This window comes from Trachypithecus francoisi, unplaced genomic scaffold (genome assembly GCF_009764315.1).
Source record: "Trachypithecus francoisi isolate TF-2019V2 unplaced genomic scaffold, Tfra_2.0 Lachesis_group5, whole genome shotgun sequence".
NCBI lineage: Eukaryota > Metazoa > Chordata > Mammalia > Primates > Cercopithecidae > Trachypithecus > Trachypithecus francoisi.
Genome location: NW_022681470.1, coordinates 100,917,956 through 100,937,028, shown reverse-complemented (window position 1 = coordinate 100,937,028; position 19,073 = coordinate 100,917,956). Strand labels below are relative to the sequence as shown.

At 46.0% G+C, this 19,073-nt stretch overlaps 1 protein-coding gene across 3 annotated transcripts; it reads right to left on the bottom strand.

The window, feature by feature from the left end:
* Positions 1–13,498: 13,498 nt before the first annotated feature.
* Positions 13,499–17,939, bottom strand: HJV (hemojuvelin BMP co-receptor). Of its 3 annotated transcripts, none has more exons than XM_033197911.1 (4): positions 17,601–17,862; positions 16,140–16,325; positions 15,184–15,740; positions 13,499–14,720 (listed from the first exon to the last, which is right to left on the bottom strand). In XM_033197911.1, exons 2-4 carry the CDS (start codon positions 16,234–16,236, stop codon positions 14,097–14,099), a joined length of 1,278 nt encoding a protein of 425 aa, XP_033053802.1. In that variant the 5' UTR covers positions 16,237–16,325; positions 17,601–17,862; the 3' UTR covers positions 13,499–14,096. The 3 variants fall into 3 exon arrangements, with proteins under 3 accessions (XP_033053802.1, XP_033053801.1, XP_033053803.1); XM_033197910.1 differs by having other exon boundaries at positions 16,140–16,343; positions 17,601–17,843; XM_033197912.1 differs by lacking the exon at positions 16,140–16,325 and having other exon boundaries at positions 17,601–17,939.
* Between the last annotated feature and the right edge of the window lie 1,134 nt (positions 17,940–19,073).

Sequence of the window (19,073 nt, the reverse complement as noted above, 5' to 3'; positions counted from 1 at the left end):
AATTCAGAAATACAGTTGACTCAGCTCTGCCACCTAGTGGGCAGTTTAATATACTGTCAAAATTCTTAGTCCAAGAATTGTCTCAAACAAGTAAAAGCTTTTCTGAGAGCGGAAGCAGCCCAGATCACTCCCCTGAGTGACAAACATGATTCTTGATCATGAGAAGGAACAGATGATGGAAATGTGGTGTTCATGACTGAGGGAAAGAAATTATACATTAAAACAAGTTTCTATTTTTTTATCCAGACTGACAATTAACAATACTTTCTTTTCTAAGAAAAAATTTGTTTTTTTTTTTTTTTGTTTTTTTTTTGAGGCAGAGTCTCGCTCTGTCGCCCAGGCTGGAGTGCAGTGACGCAATCTCGGCTCACTGCAAGCTCCGCCTCCCGGTTCACGCCATTCTCCTGCCTCAGCCTCCCGAGTAGCTGGGACTACAGGCGCCCGCCACCTCGCCCGGCTAGTTTTTTTGTATTTTTTTAGTAGAGATGGGGTTTCACAGTGTTCGCCAGGATGGTCTCGATCTCCTGACCTCGTGATCCGCCCGTCTCGGCCTCCCAAAGTGCTGGGATTACAGGCTTGAGCCACCGCGCCCGGCCTATTATTTCTTATTACTGTTAGACTTGACACCTCAACTTCAATTTCTTATGCTAAACTGTATCATATTTGTCCCTCCTCAAAGCCTATGGCACAAGTATGTATCAGAGCAGGGACGGTAAGGAGGCGAGAGGTGATGGTTTGTTTTTCTGTGAGAAGAAAATTGGACTGCGTTGGTGTTTATAAGTATGAGGGAGACGGGACATTGTGTGCTCAACCCAACTTCCCCTTTTCTGAGAAATTATTTCTTACACAATTCAGAAATACAGTTGACTCAGCTCTGCCACCTAGTGGGCAGTTTAATATACTGTCAAAATTCTTAGTCCAAGAATTGTCTCAAACAAGTAAAAGCTTTTCTGAGAGCGGAAGCAGCCCAGATCACTCCCCTGAGTGACAAACATGATTCTTGATCATGAGAAGGAACAGATGATGGAAATGTGGTGTTCATGACTGAGGGAAAGAAATTATACATTAAAACAAGTTTCTATTTTTTTATCCAGACTGACAATTAACAATACTTTCTTTTCTAAGAAAAAATTTGTTTTTTTTTTTTTTTGTTTTTTTTTTGAGGCAGAGTCTCGCTCTGTCGCCCAGGCTGGAGTGCAGTGACGCAATCTCGGCTCACTGCAAGCTCCGCCTCCCGGGTTCACGCCATTCTCCTGCCTCAGCCTCCTGAGTAGCTGGGACTACAGGCGCCCGCCACCTCGCCCGGCTAATTTTTTGTATTTTTAATAGAGATGGGGTTTCACCGTGGTCTCGATCTCCTGACCTTGTGATTCGCCCGCCTCGGCCTCCCAAAGTGCTGGGATTACAGGCGTGAGCCACTGCGCCCGGCCAAGAAAAAATTTTAAAACATTTATTTATTTTTCTAGATCCATCAATGCCTTTTGAAAAAATAAATTAATTTTTTTAAGAGATGGGCCTCTCTCTGTTACACAGGCTGGAGTGCTGTCGTGCTATCAGCTCACTGTAGTCTCCGACTCTTGGGCTCAAGCAACCCCTGGCCTCAGCCTCCTGAGGAACTGGGACTAGCACCATGCCTAGTTAATTGTAAGTTTTTTGTAGAGATAGGGGTCTTGCTATGTTGCCCAGTCTGGTCTCCAACTCTTGGGCTCTAGTGATCCTCCCACCTCGACCTTCCAAAATGTTGGGATTATGGGCATGAGCCACTGTGCCAGGTCAGTACTTTTTTTTTTTTTGAGACAGAGTTTCACTCTTGTCACCCAGGCTGGAGTGCAATGGGGCGATCTCGGCTCACCGCAACCTCCACCTCCCAGGTTCAAGCGATTCTTCTGCCTCAGCCTCCCTAGTAGCTGGGATTACAGACATGTGCCACCATGCCTGGCTTATTTTGTATTTTTAGTAGAGATAGGATTTCTCTATGTTGGTCAGTCTGGTCTTGAACTCCTGACCTCAGGTGATCCACCCGCTTTGGCCTCTCAAAATGCTTCGATTACAAGCGTGAGCCACTGTGCCCGGTCAGTACTTTCTTTGTTAATTATATTTTGTCATCTATAGATCTATATCTATATCTATGCATTATAACACAGTTGCACAAACTTTTTTTTTTTTTTTTTTTTTTTGAGATGGAGTCTCGCTCTGTTGCCCGGGCTGGAGTGCAGTGGCTGGATCTCAGCTCACTGCAAGCTCCGCCTCCCGGGTTCACGCCATTCTCCTGCCTCAGCCTCCCGAGTAGCTGGGACTACAGGCGCCCGCTACCTCGCCCAGCTAGTTTTTTGTATTTTTTTTTAGTAGAGACGGGGTTTCACCGTGTTAGCCAGGATGGTCTTGATCTCCTGACCTCGTGATCCGCCCGTCTCGGCCTCTCACTAGGTAAGCAGAAAGACATTTTGCAGAAGAGAATATTGTGATTCAGAGAACTCAAATGACTCCTGTGATCACACAGCAAGGACAAAATTCCTGGTGAGTCCCTGAGCCTTAGAAAAAAATCATCTTGGCCAGGTGTGGTGGCTCACAGCACTTTGGGAGGCCGAGGCGGGCAGATAACCTGAGGTCAGGAGTTCAAGACCAACCTGGCCAACATGGTGAAACCTCATCTCAACTGAAAATACAAAAATTAGCCAGGCATGATGGTGGGCGCCTGTGATCCCAGCTACCTGGGAGGCTGAGGCAGGAGAATCACTTGAACCTGGGAGGTAGAGGTTGCAATGACCCAAGATTGCGCTACTGCACTCCAGCCTGGGTGACAGAGGAGACTCTGTCTCAAAAAAAAAAAAAAAGTTATCTCCTTTGTAAAGCTTTCTCTTGATTTCTACATTTATTTTTCATTTTTAATTAATTTGTTTTTAAATTTTTATCTATTTATTTTTTGAGACAAGATTTCACTCTGTCACCCAGGCTGGAGTGCAGTAGTGCAATCTCAGCTCACTGCAGCCTCGACCTCCTGGGTTCAAGCAGTCCTTCCAACTTAGCCTCCTGAGTAGCTGGGACCACAAGCACACACCACCACTCCCAGCTAATTTTTTTGTATTTTTTGTGGAGAAGGGGTTTTGCTATATTGCCCAGGCTGGTCTTGAACTCTTGAGCTGAAGCAATCCGCCCACCTCAGCCTCCCAAAGTACTGGGATTATACGTATGGGCCACGGCACCTGGCCTTTAATTTATTTTTAATTCTTTTATTGAGACAGGGTCTTGCTCTGTCACCCAGGCTGGAGTGCAGTAGTGGGATCATAGCTCACTGCAGCCCCAACCTCCTGGGCTCAAGTGATCCTCCCACCTCAGCCTCCCAAGTAGCTGGGACTACAGGCATGTGCCACCACAACCAGCTAATTTTTAATTTTTTTGTAGAGACGGGGGTCTCACCATGTTGCCCAGGCTGGTGTCAAACTCCCGGGCTCAAGCAGTCCTCCTACCTTGGCCTCCCAAAGTGCTGGGATTACAGGCATGAGACACTGCTCCCAGCCAGCCTACTTTTTTGAAAATTTGACTTAGTTTCTCAAAGGTAGAAGTGTTGTATCAAAGACTGACTATGTGAAACCCTTAATACTAAAAATATTGGTTCTGTGCCAGGTGTGGTGGCTCACACCTGTAATCCCTGCATTTTGGGAGGCCAAGGTAGGTGAATTGCTTGAGCCTAGGAGTTCGAGACTGGCCTGGGCAGCATGGCGAAACCCCATCTATACAAAAAATACAAAAACCAAAAAATTAGATGGGAGTGGTGGCTAGCACAGTAGTCTCAGCTACTTAGGGGGCTGAGGCAGGAGGATTGCTTGACCCTAGGAGGTCAAGGCTGCAGTGAGCTAAGATTGAGCCACTGTACTCCAGCCTGGGTGACAAAGTGAGAACCTGTCTCAAAAAAAAAAAAAAAAAAATGGTTCTTTGAACCAATAGCAAAGAATGATTCCAAAATAGCCCTGTATTGGAGGTAGAATATAGTTATCCTTCCTGGTGTTTCTTTTTCAGTTTCTCAAAGCCCACCCTCCATTTATATAACTTTTATCTCAGGAAACGTATATAACTTATTTCTTCTGTTAATTGTTGGAAAAATGATTAGTAATTTGGTTTGGGAGTATACAGAAAAATTAAGGAAGGCCTTTTATTTCCTAGTTTTATGTCTTCTTTCCTTTCCTTAGTGCTGTTATGGTTTCCTGGCACTGATTTTGAGAACTATAATTACTGGGCCATGGCTATTATCTCTGTTTCCTTGAGAAGAAATGTAGGAAGGAACTTGCCATGAAGTACATAGGGTGGAGTATAGTAGGGAGGGAGGTGTTTGGTTGATCTGAGAAGTGGTTGAGAAGGCCACAAAGTTAAGGGGAAAAAGCTCAGGCCAAGGTGGAAATGCTCCTTTTTTTCTTTTTTTTTGAGGGTGGGAGATGAAGTCTCACTGTTGTCCAGGCTGGAGTGCAGTGGCACGATCTTGGCTCACTACAACCTCCGCTTCCCCAGTTCAAGTGCTTCTCCTGCTTTAGTCTCTCAAGTAGCTGGGATTATAGGCGCCAGCCACCACGCCTGGCTAATTTTTGTGTTTTTAGTAGAGTCAGGGTTTCGCCATGTCCATGGCTGGTCTCAAACTCCAGACCTCAAGTGACCCACCCGCCTTGGCCTCCCAAAATGCTGGGATTACAGGCGTGAGCCACTGCACCTGCCCAGAAATACTCCTTTTTTTGGTTTTTGGGTTTTCTTTTGAGAGGGAGTCTCACTCTGTTGCCAGACTGGACTGCAGTGGCACAATCTCAGCTCATTGCAACCTCGGACTCCTGGGTTCAAGCAATTCTCCTGCCTCAGTCTCCCAAGTAGCTAGGATTACAGGCATGCACCACCATGATAATTTTTGTATTTTTTTTTTTTCTTTTTTTTGAGACAGAGTATTGCTCTCTTGCCCAGGCTGGAGTGCAGTGGCACGATGTCGGCTCACTGCAAGCTCTGCCTCCCAGGTTCACGCCATTCTCCTGCCTCAGCCTCCCGAGTAGCTGGGACTGCAGGCACCCGCCATCATGACCGGCTAATTTTTTATATTTTTAGTAGAGACGGGGTTTCACCATGTTAGCCAGGATGATCTCAATCTCCTGACCTCATGATCCACCCGCCTCGGCCTCCCAAAGTGCTGGGATTACAGGCGTGAGCCACTGCACCCAGACCCAATTTTTGTATTTTTAGTAGAGATAGAGTTTTACCATGTTGGCTGGGCAGATCTTAAACTCCTGACCTCAGGTGATCCTCCCACCTCAGCCTCCCAAAGTGCTAGGATTACAGGCATGAGCCACTGCGCTTAGCCAAATGCTCCTCTTTTTAATCAATGTAATGTAACATCATGTAGTTAGAAATCACATGATATTAAATGATTTTACAAAAAACAGCAGTCCTCAAGCCCAAGCCCCCTTTTCTTTTTCTTTCTTTTTTTTTTTTTTGAGACAGAATCTCACTCTGTCACCCAGGCTGGAGTGCAGTGGGGCAATCTCGGCCCCAGGCTGGAGAGCAGTGGTATGATCTTGGCTCACTGCAACCTCCACCTCCTAGCTTCAAGCAATTCTCCTACCTCAGCCACCTGAATAGCTGGGATTACAGGCCCACACCACCACGTCTGGCTGATTTTTGTATTTTTAGTACAGATGAGGTTTCACCATGTTGGCCAGCTGATCTTGAACTCCTGGCCCAAGTGATCTGCCCCCACTTGGCCTCTCAAAGTGCTGGGATTATAAGAATGAACCACCGCACCTGGCCCTCGCCCCTGCCTTTTTTTTTTTTTAAACAGGATCTCACTCTGTCACCCAGACCAGAGTGCAGTGGCATGATCATGGCTCACTGCAGCCTTGACTCTCTGAGCTCAGGTGATCCTCCTGCCTTAGCCTCCCAAGTATCTGGGACTGCAGGCACACACCACCATGCCCAGCTAATTTTTTTTTTTTTTTTTTTTGAGACGGAGTCTTGCTCTGTCACCCAGGCTGGAGTGCAGTGGCCGGATCTCAGCTCACTGCAAGCTCCGCCTCCCGGGTTCACGCCATTCTCCTGTCTCAGCCTCCCGAGTAGCTGGGACTACAGGCGCCAGCCTCATCGCCCGGGTAGTTTTTTGTATTTTTTAGTAGAGACGGGGTTTCACCGTGTTAGCCAGGATGGTCTCGATCTCCTGACCTCGTGATCCGCCCATCTCGGCCTCCCAAAGTGCTGGGATTACAGGCTTGGGCCACCGCGCCCGGCCGCCCAGCTAATTTTTATATATTTTGTAGAGACAGGGTTTTGCTATGTTGCCCAGGCTGGTCTCAAACTCCTGGGCTCAAGGGATCCACCTACCTAGGCCTCTTAAATCCATGCCTAGGATTACAGGCAGAAGCCACCGCACCCTGCCCCTCTTTCAGCTTTTTCGTCTAGTATGCACTTCATATTTCTTTTTCTTTTTTTTCTTTCCTTTTTTTTTTTTTTTTTTTTTTTTTTTTGAGAGAGAGTCTCGCTCTGTTACCCAGGCTGGAGTGGCAGTGGCGAAATCTCAGCTCACTGCAACCTCCACCTCCTGGGTTCAAGTGATTCTCCTGCCTCAGCCTCCCAAATAGCTGGGACTACAGGCCACACCACCATGCTGGGCTAATTTTTGTATTTTTAGTGGAGATGGGGTTTCCCACGTTGGCCAGGCTGGTCTCGAACTCCTGGCCTCAGGTGATCCGCCAGCCTTGGCCTCCCAAAGTGCTGGGATTATGGGCGTAAACCACTTACCTGGCCTAGCCTATTTTCCTTTTTAAAAACATTAACAAATCATGTGCCAGACTGGGTGTTGAAAATATAAAAATACACGTAGGCTTGGTGTGGTGGCTCATGCCTGTAGTCCCAACTACTTGGGAGGCTGAGGCATGAGAATTGCTTGAACCTGAAAGGTGGAGGATAGGGTGAACCGAGATTGGGCCACTGCACTCCAGTCTGGCGACAGAGTAAGAACAACAGAGCCTACTTCATGCCCCTTTGTAAGCCATTCCTCCTTCTCTCTGCCCATCCCTTAAGCAACCATTGATCTCCTTTTCTCACTATATATTTGCTAACATTATATATATATTTTGAGAGGCTGAGGTGGGTGGATCTCTTGAGGTCAGGAGTTTGAGACCAGCCTGACCAACATGGTGAAACCCATCTCTATCAAAAATATAAAAAGTAGACGGGTCTGGTGGTGCATGCCTGTAGTCACAGCTACTCGGGAGGCTGAGGCAGGAGAATTGCTTGAACCCGGAATGTGGAGGTTGCAGTGAGCTGAGATTGTGCCACTGCACTGCAGCCTGGGTAACAGTGAGAGACTCCGTCTCAAAAAAAAAAAAAAAAAGAAACAAAATAAATATTAGACATATCTACTCTCTTATGGTTATAGTAATTGAAATTTTAACTCTTACATCATGCTATATTCCCACCTTTCCTTTCCCCTTACCTCATCCTCCCAATAGAAAGTTATAGCATAATTCTGGTTGAATCAGTAGTCAGTGTTTACATTAGTATTACTATGTAAATGATACCCATCAAGGAGCCAAGTAGTATATATTGATGCATGTCTTGAACAACCCTTTGTTTATTGTTCAATTATAATTTATTTAAAATTTTACTTCGTTTACTATGTTCCTGTCTTCAATTTATTTCCTAAATGTCAATTCTGGCAAATGCCTATTAATATTTTCTCTCAAATGGTCAACATATCAGATAATCTTAGACGGTAATTTTTCTTTCCCTGGAAACTTGCCTCTTGTCTGTCAAGTCACTTTTTAGTCACTAGCACCACCTGCTGACTCTTGGTGAAGTGGAAAGACAGAATTATGATTCACAGGGTTGATTTTCTTAAATTGGAAAACCTCCTTTCTGTGGTCTCTGACTTTGAGAATGACATTCTGAAGGAAGGAATGTGGTCCCTGTCATAGGAGTAGCGGAGAATATAAAATCACTAAATATGCTCTTTCCTTTGTTCTGGCACCCTCTTCTTTTGTATGTTTCCTAGAAGAAGGAAAGTCTCTGTTGTAATCTTCCTTGTCATGCTATGGTCATTCTAAGCCTTTTTTTTTTTTTTTTGAGACGGAGTTTTGCTCTGTCACCCAAGCTGGAGTGCAGTGGCCGGATCTCAGCTCACTGCAAGCTCCTCCTCCCAGGTTTACGCCATTCTCCTGCCTCAGCCTCCCGAGTAGCTGGGACTACAGGCGCCCGCCACCTCACCCGGCTAGTTTTTTTGTATTTTTTAGTAGAGACGGGGTTTCACCGTGTTAGCCAGGATGGTCTCGATCTCCTGACCTCGTGATCCACCCGTCTCGGCCTCCCAAAGTGCTGGGATTACAGGCTTGAGCCACCGCGCCCGGCCTCATTCTAAGCCTTTTGTCTGATCCACCAAGAAAAGAGAGAAAGATGTGCTACCCATTAAAAAAGAAATCTACAGCTTTATTGAAGTATACTTGATGTATGATAAATTGTATATATTTAAGGTGTATCATTTCATCGGTTTTGACATATATACATATATATACATATGTATATATACACACACACACATATATATATCTCCATGAAACCGCTGCCACAAACAAAACAATGAACATGTCTATCATCCCCATGAGTTTCCTCATGCCCCTTTGGGTTGTTTTGAGACAGAGTCTTGCTCTGTTGCGTAGGCTGGAGCGCAATGGCGTGATCTCGGCTTTCTGCAACCTCCAGCTCCTGGGTTCAAGTGATTCTCGCTCCTCAGCCTCCTGAGTAACTGGGATTTCAGGCTTGTGCTACCACACTCAGTAGAGACAGGGCATTTTAGTGGAGACAGGGTTTTTGGTAGAGACAGGGCTTTTTATTAGAGACAGAGTTCTGCCATGTTGGCCAGGCTGGTCTCAAACCTCTGGCTTCAAGTTATTCACCCTCCTAAGCCTCCCAAAATGCTGGGATTACAAGTGTGAGCCACCATTCATGCCCCTTTGTAAGCCATCCCTCCTTCACTCTGCCCATTCCTTAAGCAACCATTGATCACCTTTTCTCACTATATGTTTGCTAACATTTTATATATATTTTTTTACAGTCTATGATCTGCTGAAAATTTTTAATAATTTGATATGAATGGAAGCAGATGGTATGTACTCTTTTTTTTGCAGGGCAACAGCTTTTTTCACTTGCATTATTACTTTGAGATTTATCCATGTTGTGTGTATCAGGAATTGATTTCATTTTATTGCTGTGTAGTATTCAATTCTGTGAATTTACTACAATTGGTGTATCGATTCACCATTTCAACACTGAGTTGTTTCCAGCTTTTGCTTATTGCAGATAAAACTGTTAGAAGCATTTGCATATACGTTTTTGTGCAGCACATGTTATCATTTCTCTTGGGTCAGTACCTAAGTTTGGAATGTCTAGTTTGTATGGTAAGTGTACACTTACCTTTTTTTTTTTTTGAGGCGGAGTCTTGCTCTGTGGCCCAGGCTGGAGTGCAGTGGCACGATCTTGGCTCACTGCAAGCTCCACCTCCCGGGTTCATGCCAGTCTCCTGCCTCAGCCTCCCAAGTAGCTGGGACTACAGGCGCCCGCCACTGCGCCCGGCTAATTTTTTGTATTTTTAGTAGAGACGGGGTTTCACCGTGTTAGCCAGGCTGGTCTCGATCTCCTGACCTCGTGATCCACCCATCTCTGCCTCCCAAAGTGCTGGGATTACAGGCGTGAGCCACCACACCCGGCCACACTTTTAACGAACTGCCAAACTGTTTTACAAAGTAGTTGTACCATTTTACATTCCCACCAACAGCACATGAAAGCTCCACATTTTCCCAACATTTTGTATTTCATTTAACAATCTTTTTCATTTTAACCATTCTAGTGGGTATGTAGTATTTTTTTCACTGTTGCTTTGATTTGATTTGTATTTCCTCAATGACTAATGATGTTGAGCATCTTTTCATATGCTTATTTTGAGCTACCTATTTAAAAATACTCCATTAATAATAGGGCTAGTTGGGCTGGGCGTGGTGGCTCATGCCTACAATCCTAGCACTTTGGGAGGCTGAGGCAGGCAGATCACTTGAGGCCAGGAGTTTGAGACCAGCCTGGCCAACATGGTGAAACCCCATCTCTACTGAAAATACAAAAATTAGCCAGGCATGGTGGCGGGCATCTGTAACCCCAGCTACTCGGGAAGCTGAGGCAGGAGAATCACTTGAATCCGGGAGGTAGAGACTGCAGTGAGCCGAGATCACGCCTCTGCACTCTAGCCTGGGTGAGAGAGTGAGACTTGCCTCAAAAAAAAAAAAAAGAAAAAACAGTAATAAGGCTAGCTCTAAGCCTGGGCGAAGGAAAGTATTACATGACAGTTGTCATCAAAGAATTTCACTTACCAGTTGGCTGTGAAATTCTTCTCAATTTACTTGGAATTCCCACACCTGAGGGATAAAGTTACTCTTTTAAGAGAACCAATACAAACAGTAGTTCTTCAAAAGGATGTTTTGAGTTAAAATACCTGTATTTTCTGTGACGTGAAGAGAGATCCCTGGATATGTCTCTTCCCCCAATTTTTTTTTTCATTATAACACATTATTTTCTCCATTAGCTAAAGGTTATTTTGGAAAGCATAGAGACAGTGCTTTGAGGGAATGGCATAATGGCTGTGGCCCTTAGAAGAGGTGGAGAGGAGGGACTAGAGGATAAAGAATTGCAGGAGAAATTTGAAATGGCAGACCAGATAGAACACCTTGTCTGGTAAGTACTGGCCAAAGTTGTCCCTTGATATACAAAGGGGATTGGTTCTAGGACCACCCAAACCCTGCAGAAACCAAAATCTGAGGATGCTTAAGTCCCTTCTATAAGATGGCATATAGTATTTGCGTATAACCTATGCACATTCTCCTGTATACTGGTTTTTTTTTTTTTTGGAGACAGAGTCTCACTCTGTCGCCCATGCTGAAATGGACTGGCTGACTCTCGGCTCACTGCAACCTCTGCCTCCTGGGTTCAAGTGATTCTCCTGCCTCAGCCTCCCAAGCAACTGGGACTACAGGCAAGCGCCACCACACCCAGATAACTTTTGTACTTTCAGTAGAGACAGGGTTTCCCCATGTTGGCTAGGCTGATCTCGAACTCCTGGCCTCAAGCGATCTGCCCACCTAGGCCTCCCAAAGTGCTGGGATTACAGGCATGAGACACTGCACCCAGCCCGGTATACTTTAAATATTCTCTAGATTGCTTGTAATGCCTAATACAATGTAAATACAATATAAAAAGTTGTTGGCGGGCACGGTGGCTCACGCCTGTAATCCCAGCACTTTGGGAGGCTGAGGCCGGTGGAGCACCTGAGGTCAGGAGTTCAAGACCAGCCTGGCTAACATGGTGAAATCCCGTTTCTACTAAAAATACAAAAAATTAGCCCAGCATGGTGGTGTGTGCCTGTAATCCCAGCTACTTGGGAGGCTGAGGCAGGAGAATCACTTGAACCTGGGAGGTGGAGACTGCAGTGAGCTGAGATCATGCCAATGCACTCCAGCTTGGGCAGCAAGAGCGAAACTCCATCTCAAAAAAAAAAAAAATTGTTACACTGTATTTTTATTTGTATTTTTTAATTATTGTGTTGTTATTTATTTTTTCCCCCAAACATTTTCTTTTCTTTTCTTTTCTTTTTTTTTTTGAGATGGAGTCTTCCTTTGTAGCCTAGGCTGGAGTGCAATGGCGTGATTTCGGCTCACTGCAACGTCCGCCTTCCAGTTTCAAGTGATTCTCCTGCCTCAGCCTCCCAAGTAGCTGGGATTACAGGTGCCTGCCACCATGCCCGACTAATTTTTGTATTTTTAGTAGAGACAGGGTGTCACCATGTTGGTCAGGCTGGTCTCAAACTCCTGACCTTGTGATCCGCCTGCCTCGGCCTCCCAAAGTGCTGGGATTACAAGTGTGAGCCACCGCGCCTGGCCACTTCCCAAGTATTTTCAGTGTGTGGTTGGTTGAATCTTTGGATGCAGAATTAGTAGATACAAAGGGCCCTACTATAATATTTGTTCAGGGGAGTATTGTCAGGTGTCAGGGACTGAGAGGAGAGGTGGAAGATAATGGTGAGTACTTGATTAGGGCAGGGAGGACAGGCCCTTGGCTATGGAGTACCTGAGTGGGGAGGATGAGACCAGAAACGGGGAAGATATTAAATGTAAAAGTTACTTCCTTCGTAATTTTGTTGAGAGCAGCATTGTTACTTTAGAGCACCCTCACCTAGAACAGCATCTCTTCTTAGTCTTTTTTCTACAAACTAGATTCCTTCAACTTTGGGCTTTCCCTCCTTTTCCAACTCTCTCTTTTTGGCTTTATGTGAGAAGAGAGTAGAAGAGAGTCGTCTTTTTTTTGTTGTTGTTTGTTTTTGACAGTCTCACTCTGTTGCCCAGGCTGGAGTGTAGTGGCGTGGTCTCAGCTCACTGTAACCTCCACCTCCTGGCCCCGGTTCAAGCAATTCTTGATTCTCATGCCTCTGCCTCTCGAGTAGCTGGGATTATAGGATTACAGACTTGGACTATCATGCCTGGCTAATTTCTTGTATTTTTAGTAGAGATGGGGTTTTGCGGTGTTGCCCAGGCTGGTCTCAAACTCCTGGCCCCAAAGTGCTGGGATTACAGGTGTCAGCCACTGCGCCCAGCCTCAGAGTCACTTTTGTGGTGACATCGACCACCATAGCTCACCTTTTAGAATCTTTACCAGCTCCACAACTAGAATGTTTAATGGCTCTCTGCTTCCTTGACAATATAGTATAGTGATTAAAAATTAAGTTTCTGGATCCAAACGGAATAGGTTCAGTTTCTGGCTCTGCCTTTGTTAACTGTGTGACTGGAGGCAAGTTCCATAATTTATTAGCTGTGTGACTGGAGACAAGTTTCCTTATATAAAAATAGAGATAAGAATACCACCTTCCTTAGAGAGCTATGAGAATTAAGTCGATATTTTAAAAGTGTTTAAAACATTGCCTGGCAGATTTTAAGCTTCAATAAGTGTAAACTCTTAATCAAATTTAAACCCCTTACCCCCTTTTTAAGGTGCTTCATAATCTGGCCTCTGCCTGTCTAACCTCCTGTCCCATTACTCCTTGTCTACTGCATTTGAGTTTTGTTCATTTCCTCACTGAATCATGAATCTATGCATAACTCCAGATGGTTTTCGTTGCCTGGAAGATCGTTAACAATTTGAATCTTACCCAGTCTTCAAAGCTCACTTCAAATCCTATCTTCTCTGTTACCTTTTATTATTCTTATTACTTTAGTTCAAATCTACCATCTTCCCATCTGAACGCACCGTACTGTAGGATTTAGTGAATAATTACACACTCATCACTCTTTCATGTGAATGGTGTTGTCTCGCCACAATAGCCTGTAAACTCCCTGAGATGGAAACAGTATCTGATACTTCCCAGCCCTCTTTCAGTGGAGTGAACACATTGCATTTATTCCATTTCAAGCATCTGTAAAGAGATTCAACATAGGCAACAGAGGATGGTGTGAAGAATTTGTAGCTTTAATAACAGATTAGTTAGGGGGTAGGGATGATACTTCTGTCCTACCTGTGCCGTTCTTCCAAAGCAGAGACTCCCTTCACCTAAGAGCTAGACAACGCCCGCTTCATTTTTGAACCAAGAAAGCAGAACATACCTTACACACACATATTCATCAAATAGACTTCTTTCCCTAATTATTTCTTCTTCCTTTGAGTTTCTTATGGCTAATGATCCTGTCTTCTGCTTTCAGCTCTTGCCTCTTAAAAATCTCAACCCTTAAATCTTTACTGATTGTTAAAATCTTCGTGACCTCTAAGCTTGTAGGCTGAAATCTGCAGTAAATGGATTAGAACAATTTTTTTACTGTAAATGGGGCCGGAAAATTTGGTGAAGAGGTCTGGAATGCAGAAACCTTGCCCAGAACCCTTACTCTGTGATAATTTCAACCCTGGACTGCAGCCTCATCTGACTCTGGATAATGTCATTGTTTCATGTGTCTTCTGGGCCCTGCTTCCTTTAATGATTCTTTATATTCTCCTATGCCAATCTCTATCCCCAAATCATTTCCAAACTAGTAATAGGACTAATGGCTTCCTTACTGAATGCAAAGCCACAGGACAAAGAGCCCAGGAAGGAGTGGGGCTAGGAGGGTTGCTGAGGAAAGAGAAACCCCAGCATCTGAGGGGAAGAGATGCAGCTTCTCTAAGTCTGGCAGGAAGGCTCGGGCATCCTCCAGTGCTGCCTGAGCTGCCACAGTAAAGTTGGGATCACCAGAAATTAAAACATCAAAGACACAGGAATGGAAGTAAGCATCTTCCACTGGAAGCCCTTCCTTGCACAGCCGTCTGGCAGTATCAATGGTTATAGCTCCCCGACGACTGCGCTCTGATCGAGAGAGTCGCTGACTTGGAGGGCACCCCCCAACACAGAGCTGCAGGTCCTGTTCAGCTGAGAAGGCCATGGCCACATCCTCTGCTACCTTGATGGAGAAGGAGAGCTGCCCAGCTGTCTGCCGAATGATTATAGTTGTGCCAATGTAGGCAGCTTGGATCTCCACATGGTTCCCAGGGTTAGCAGTTTGAATCGACAAACTGGATCCCCCAGGTCGGTCACCTCCATTGATAGAACCATCTTCAAAGGCTGCAGGAAGATTATCCACCTCAGCCTGATAGACCTTCTGATCAATGCATTCCTGCATGTTCTTAAATATGATGGTGAGCTGTGAGGGCAAGAGGGAAAACAGTTCATTTTGGGTTCAGTGCATCTTCCCCCCAATCAGACCTCATACATAGTTAGGGATCTGATCCAAGTAGAGATGCAGGACTATTATGGCCCTCAGTCCTTGATCGCTTCTCCTATTTACGTTCCAGTATCACCTCATCCCTACTTAACCCCTCTCTCTACTTAATCTTGGCAACTTCCTAGGAGAGGGAAAAGTTTCCCTTCTGAAACTCCTCAGGTCTGCTCTCTTCAATGTTTTCTGCATTTGAGTGAAATTCCCATTAAGGGGAAGTGGTTTACAGCTCCAAGTGTTTGGTAGAAGGGAGTGATTCAAGATGGGGGAGAGGTTGAGGAAGAAAAGGGAATTAGGGAGCACTGCTGTTGACTAGTGGGGATGGGGGGGAATGGTGCCCGTGGAAGAATCTGATGAGGTAGATCGGAAGGAAGATTGAGTGCCTGACCTTCCGGGTGGCCGTAGCGTTGGCCCCCAACGCCATGGGGGAGCTGGTGGCTTGGACAAAGAGGAAGTCATTATCCAGTAGAGGCCAAGCTCCTTGGACACGGCATGTGTGAAAATGGTGGTGGAAGCTGCGCACATGGGGGTCCCCGAAGGAAGCGCAATGCAAGAACCCCGGGGGACGACCATGCAGCCGGGAAAACCGGCCTTCATAGTCACAAGGGTCCGGGGCAGGGAGGCCGGAGCCGGCGCCTGGAAGGGCGGGGCCCCGGGGCGGGGGAGGGGCTGTAGGGCCCTGGCGCGAGCAGTTGTGCTGGATCATCAGGTCTTCGATGCCATGTACCGCCGAATGGAAGGCGAGGTCCCCACGGCAGGTGCGGGCGGTGCGCCGAGTGCAGAGCGCATAGGAGCGGAGGGCTCGACAGAGGCCGCCAGAGCCCACCCCTCCACCCCGGCCTCCTCCTCCTCCTCGAAGTGCTCCTGATGAACCGCCACCTCTAAGGTTCAGAGTGGATGATACATACTCAGCATTGCAGCGGAGGATCTTGCATTGAGAATGAGCTAAAGACAGAAGGGAGAGGATTGTGAGACGGTCGTCAGACCTCTGCTCTATCAGAGTGTAGTTTGCTCATAACTCTTCCAAATCTCATCAGGGGATTCCAGTCTTCCTAAAACCTAACTAAGGGCTTTCCCCAGCCCCCAACCCCCTTGTCCCTACTTCTCTCGGCTGTCTTACTAAAATGTGTAAGCCCGCCACATCACTTCTGCCTGTCGACCAAGGGCTTCCCCAGTGGCCTTCCCTAAACTGAACGGGCAATAAAATATTCCTATTTGAGAGCAGGGCGAGTGACCGGGACTCTCAGCGCACATCTCTCCTCACTCATTCAGGCTCACATGCCCACCCTTACATAGCAGCCTACCCTCTAGATTTCCCCAAACCCTTCCCTGGCCCTTCCTTACCATGTCCACAGAGGAGCAGCAGGAGAGTGAGAGTGCTTAGAGTTGGGGGACTGCCATGGGAGGACCTGGGACTAGGGGACTGGCCTGGCTCCCCCATACCTATCCAGCCAGGTTCCCCAGGCGCCGGTTCTTCCCAGCTGATGACCCTCCTACCTAGTGAATTTTGACCGGAAGCCCTGTAAGTGACTGAAAAAAGAAATTTGGCTGCACATGGAGAGAGAGAGAAGAGTTGAAGACTGGTCAGGATAATGTGAAGCAAATCTGGGGAGATCAAGAAAAGGATGAGCAGATTGGAATTTGGGGAGATTGGGGCTCCTCAAACTATAAGTGTGGCAGTGAAGCCTCTTTGCCCTGTTCCTGTGGCCACTTTTAGGGCCCTTGTGCAATACCCCTAGGTGGGGGTGGAGGGAAGGTTGAATGAACTCAAGGGGCCAGAGTCCACTGTATTGCTCCATCCTAAGCTACCAAACAGCAGATATGTCAAAGATGGAGGAATCATGGGGATAGATCAGATACCATTAATCCTAGTGAGTACCCTAATAAAATTAGGACCTGAAAATATTTCAGAAACATACTTCTTACTTGTTCCTCTCCATTAGGAGGAGATGCCTTCTAGGAGTCATACATTTCTTTGCCTTCTTTGTGTCAGAAGAACACAAGAAGGAGTAAGGGTGGCATACCCATCCTCTCTAGAACATCAGTATTCAAACGAAAAGGGAACCGATCTCTTTTCATCAGCTCTAGCGAGCTGCAATTTTAATCTCCCTCTCTCATGGAATAATGGGATGCAAACCAAACATGCAAATCAATATTTGTTTTTTCTAAGTCAACAGTTCTTGTATTTTCCCAAATTTCACTGAAGAACCACTCTTGCCATTAATCTCTCCTTTTCAAATTCTGAAGTTCTCAGTTTTTTTTATGAAGACAGGAGTTGGGGAGGGGCTAAATCCCTCCTGACTAACTCCCCTGTCTTATGGGTAAGGATATGATTGGGGAAGCATCCTGCAAGAGGGAGAATAGAATGGAGGGACTAGAGTTGTGGGGAGAAATAATTTAAAGGAGCAGCCCCCACCCTTGGAATCTCAATGTGAAGGGCATTGCTAAGTGGGGGCAGGATAGGAGGGTGTCAGTGAGGTCTGAGAGGTCATATTTGGCCTTGGTAAGAAAACTATGGAATAGAGGATGTAGGGAACTCTTTGTAAAACTTCATCAGAAGTCTTGAGGTAATAAGGTAAAGAGAGGGCTAAGACTGCCAGAGGAGAGACAGAGAATTAAACTTCAAATAACTAGAGGCCAGAGGCCAGAAAGAAGACAGAAAGAGAAATGGAGATTGGGGCACCTTGGTAGGGAGAGATCCCAGCATTTGGATGAGAGACATCCAAGTAGGTGTTTGTAATTTTATAAAAGTCTAACTTCAATATAAAAGCTTGTTAAAGGAATTGCAATTTCATTTTGACTTACTGTTTCCAGAGGTCAAACATTACTCTGCTATCCAATTCTCCAGCCATGATTCCCTACTCTGTGGGTCAGCTCCAGCCAGGGGGTCCTCCGTCTCTTTCTCCATGTCTCCCCCAGGTCCCCAGGCCGGCTGCTGTCTCACTGAGGTCAGGGAGCCAGAGAAGGTTTGGTGTAGGGGGAAGGGGGAATATATGGCTGGCCAGAGTACCGGACAGCTGAGCAGGGAGGGAGGTGGCTACTGAGTTGACGGTTTTAAAAATAGCTGAGTCCAAAATTCCAGGAACGTTGGTGGGGGTAGGGTGTGGGAGTTGGGGGAGTGGGGAGGGTTGGAGGATTAGAAAGAATATGGAGTATTGGGTGCCAAGACCCGGAGGGAGGAGAGAAATATGACAGACAAGTCGAATATCCAATTCCAGCTTGTGTGACTCTGTGGTCACTGCCTACTCCAGGCAGCCCTCCAGCATTTTTAGTAACGATGAGCTCCTGGCCTTTAAAAATTACAGTGGGCAGTTGGGCAGTTGGATACCTTTCATTTATCATCTTCATCCCTGCTATGCTGAATATTACATTTAGGTTCTACAGATAGTATCTAGGAGGTAGCTGACTTTAAATAAGATCCATAGCAGAAGTAGTTCACAGCCCCTCCCCTATCTTTGCAGAGTATTCCAGAAGGACGAAAAAAGCCAGCTGTCCAGAGAAGAAATCTGAGCTGTGAGTTGCTTAGGATGAGGGTTTGTTCAGTCTATCCAGCTCAGATCCTTGCAGCTGTCTATCCTCCTACCTACTCCATTTTCATTGCTTTATTTTGTACAGCAATTCCTCTTCCTCTCCCTCATCAATACACAAAAAATAAAGGCTCCTGAGTTGCTTGGAGAGAAGGTTAACAAAGGCAAAGAGGTGAAGAAAGAATGGAAATAGAATTTTTCGAAAGAAAGAAAGACTTGGAGAAATAGAAAAAGATTCAAAAAGATACTTTTTTTCTTCCTTCCTTCCTTCCTTCCTTCCTTCCTTCCTTCCTTTATCCATCCCTCCCCCCCTTCCTTCCCTCCCTCCCTCCCTCCTTCCCTCCCTCTTTCTTTTCTTTTCTCTTTCTTTCGATGAGGTCTTACTGTGTTGACCAGGCTGGTCTTGAATTCCTGGCCTCAATCAGTCCTTCCATCTCAGCCTGTCAGAGTACTGGGATTACAAGTATGAACCACCATGCCTAGCCTCAGACAGATACTTTTGTGGAATAACATAATATTGTGACCTTAAAATATTGCAAAATCTCAGCACTTTGGGAGCTGAGGCAGGAGGGTCACTTGAGCCCTGGAGTTTGAGGCTGAAGTGAGCTATGATAGCGCCATTGCATTCCAACCTGGGCAACAGAGTGAGACCCGCCCCCCACCCCCCTTAAAAAAGAAAAGAGATAGGCTGGGCGCGGTGGCTCATGCCTGTACTCCCAGCACTTTGGGAGGCCGAGACGGGCGGATCATG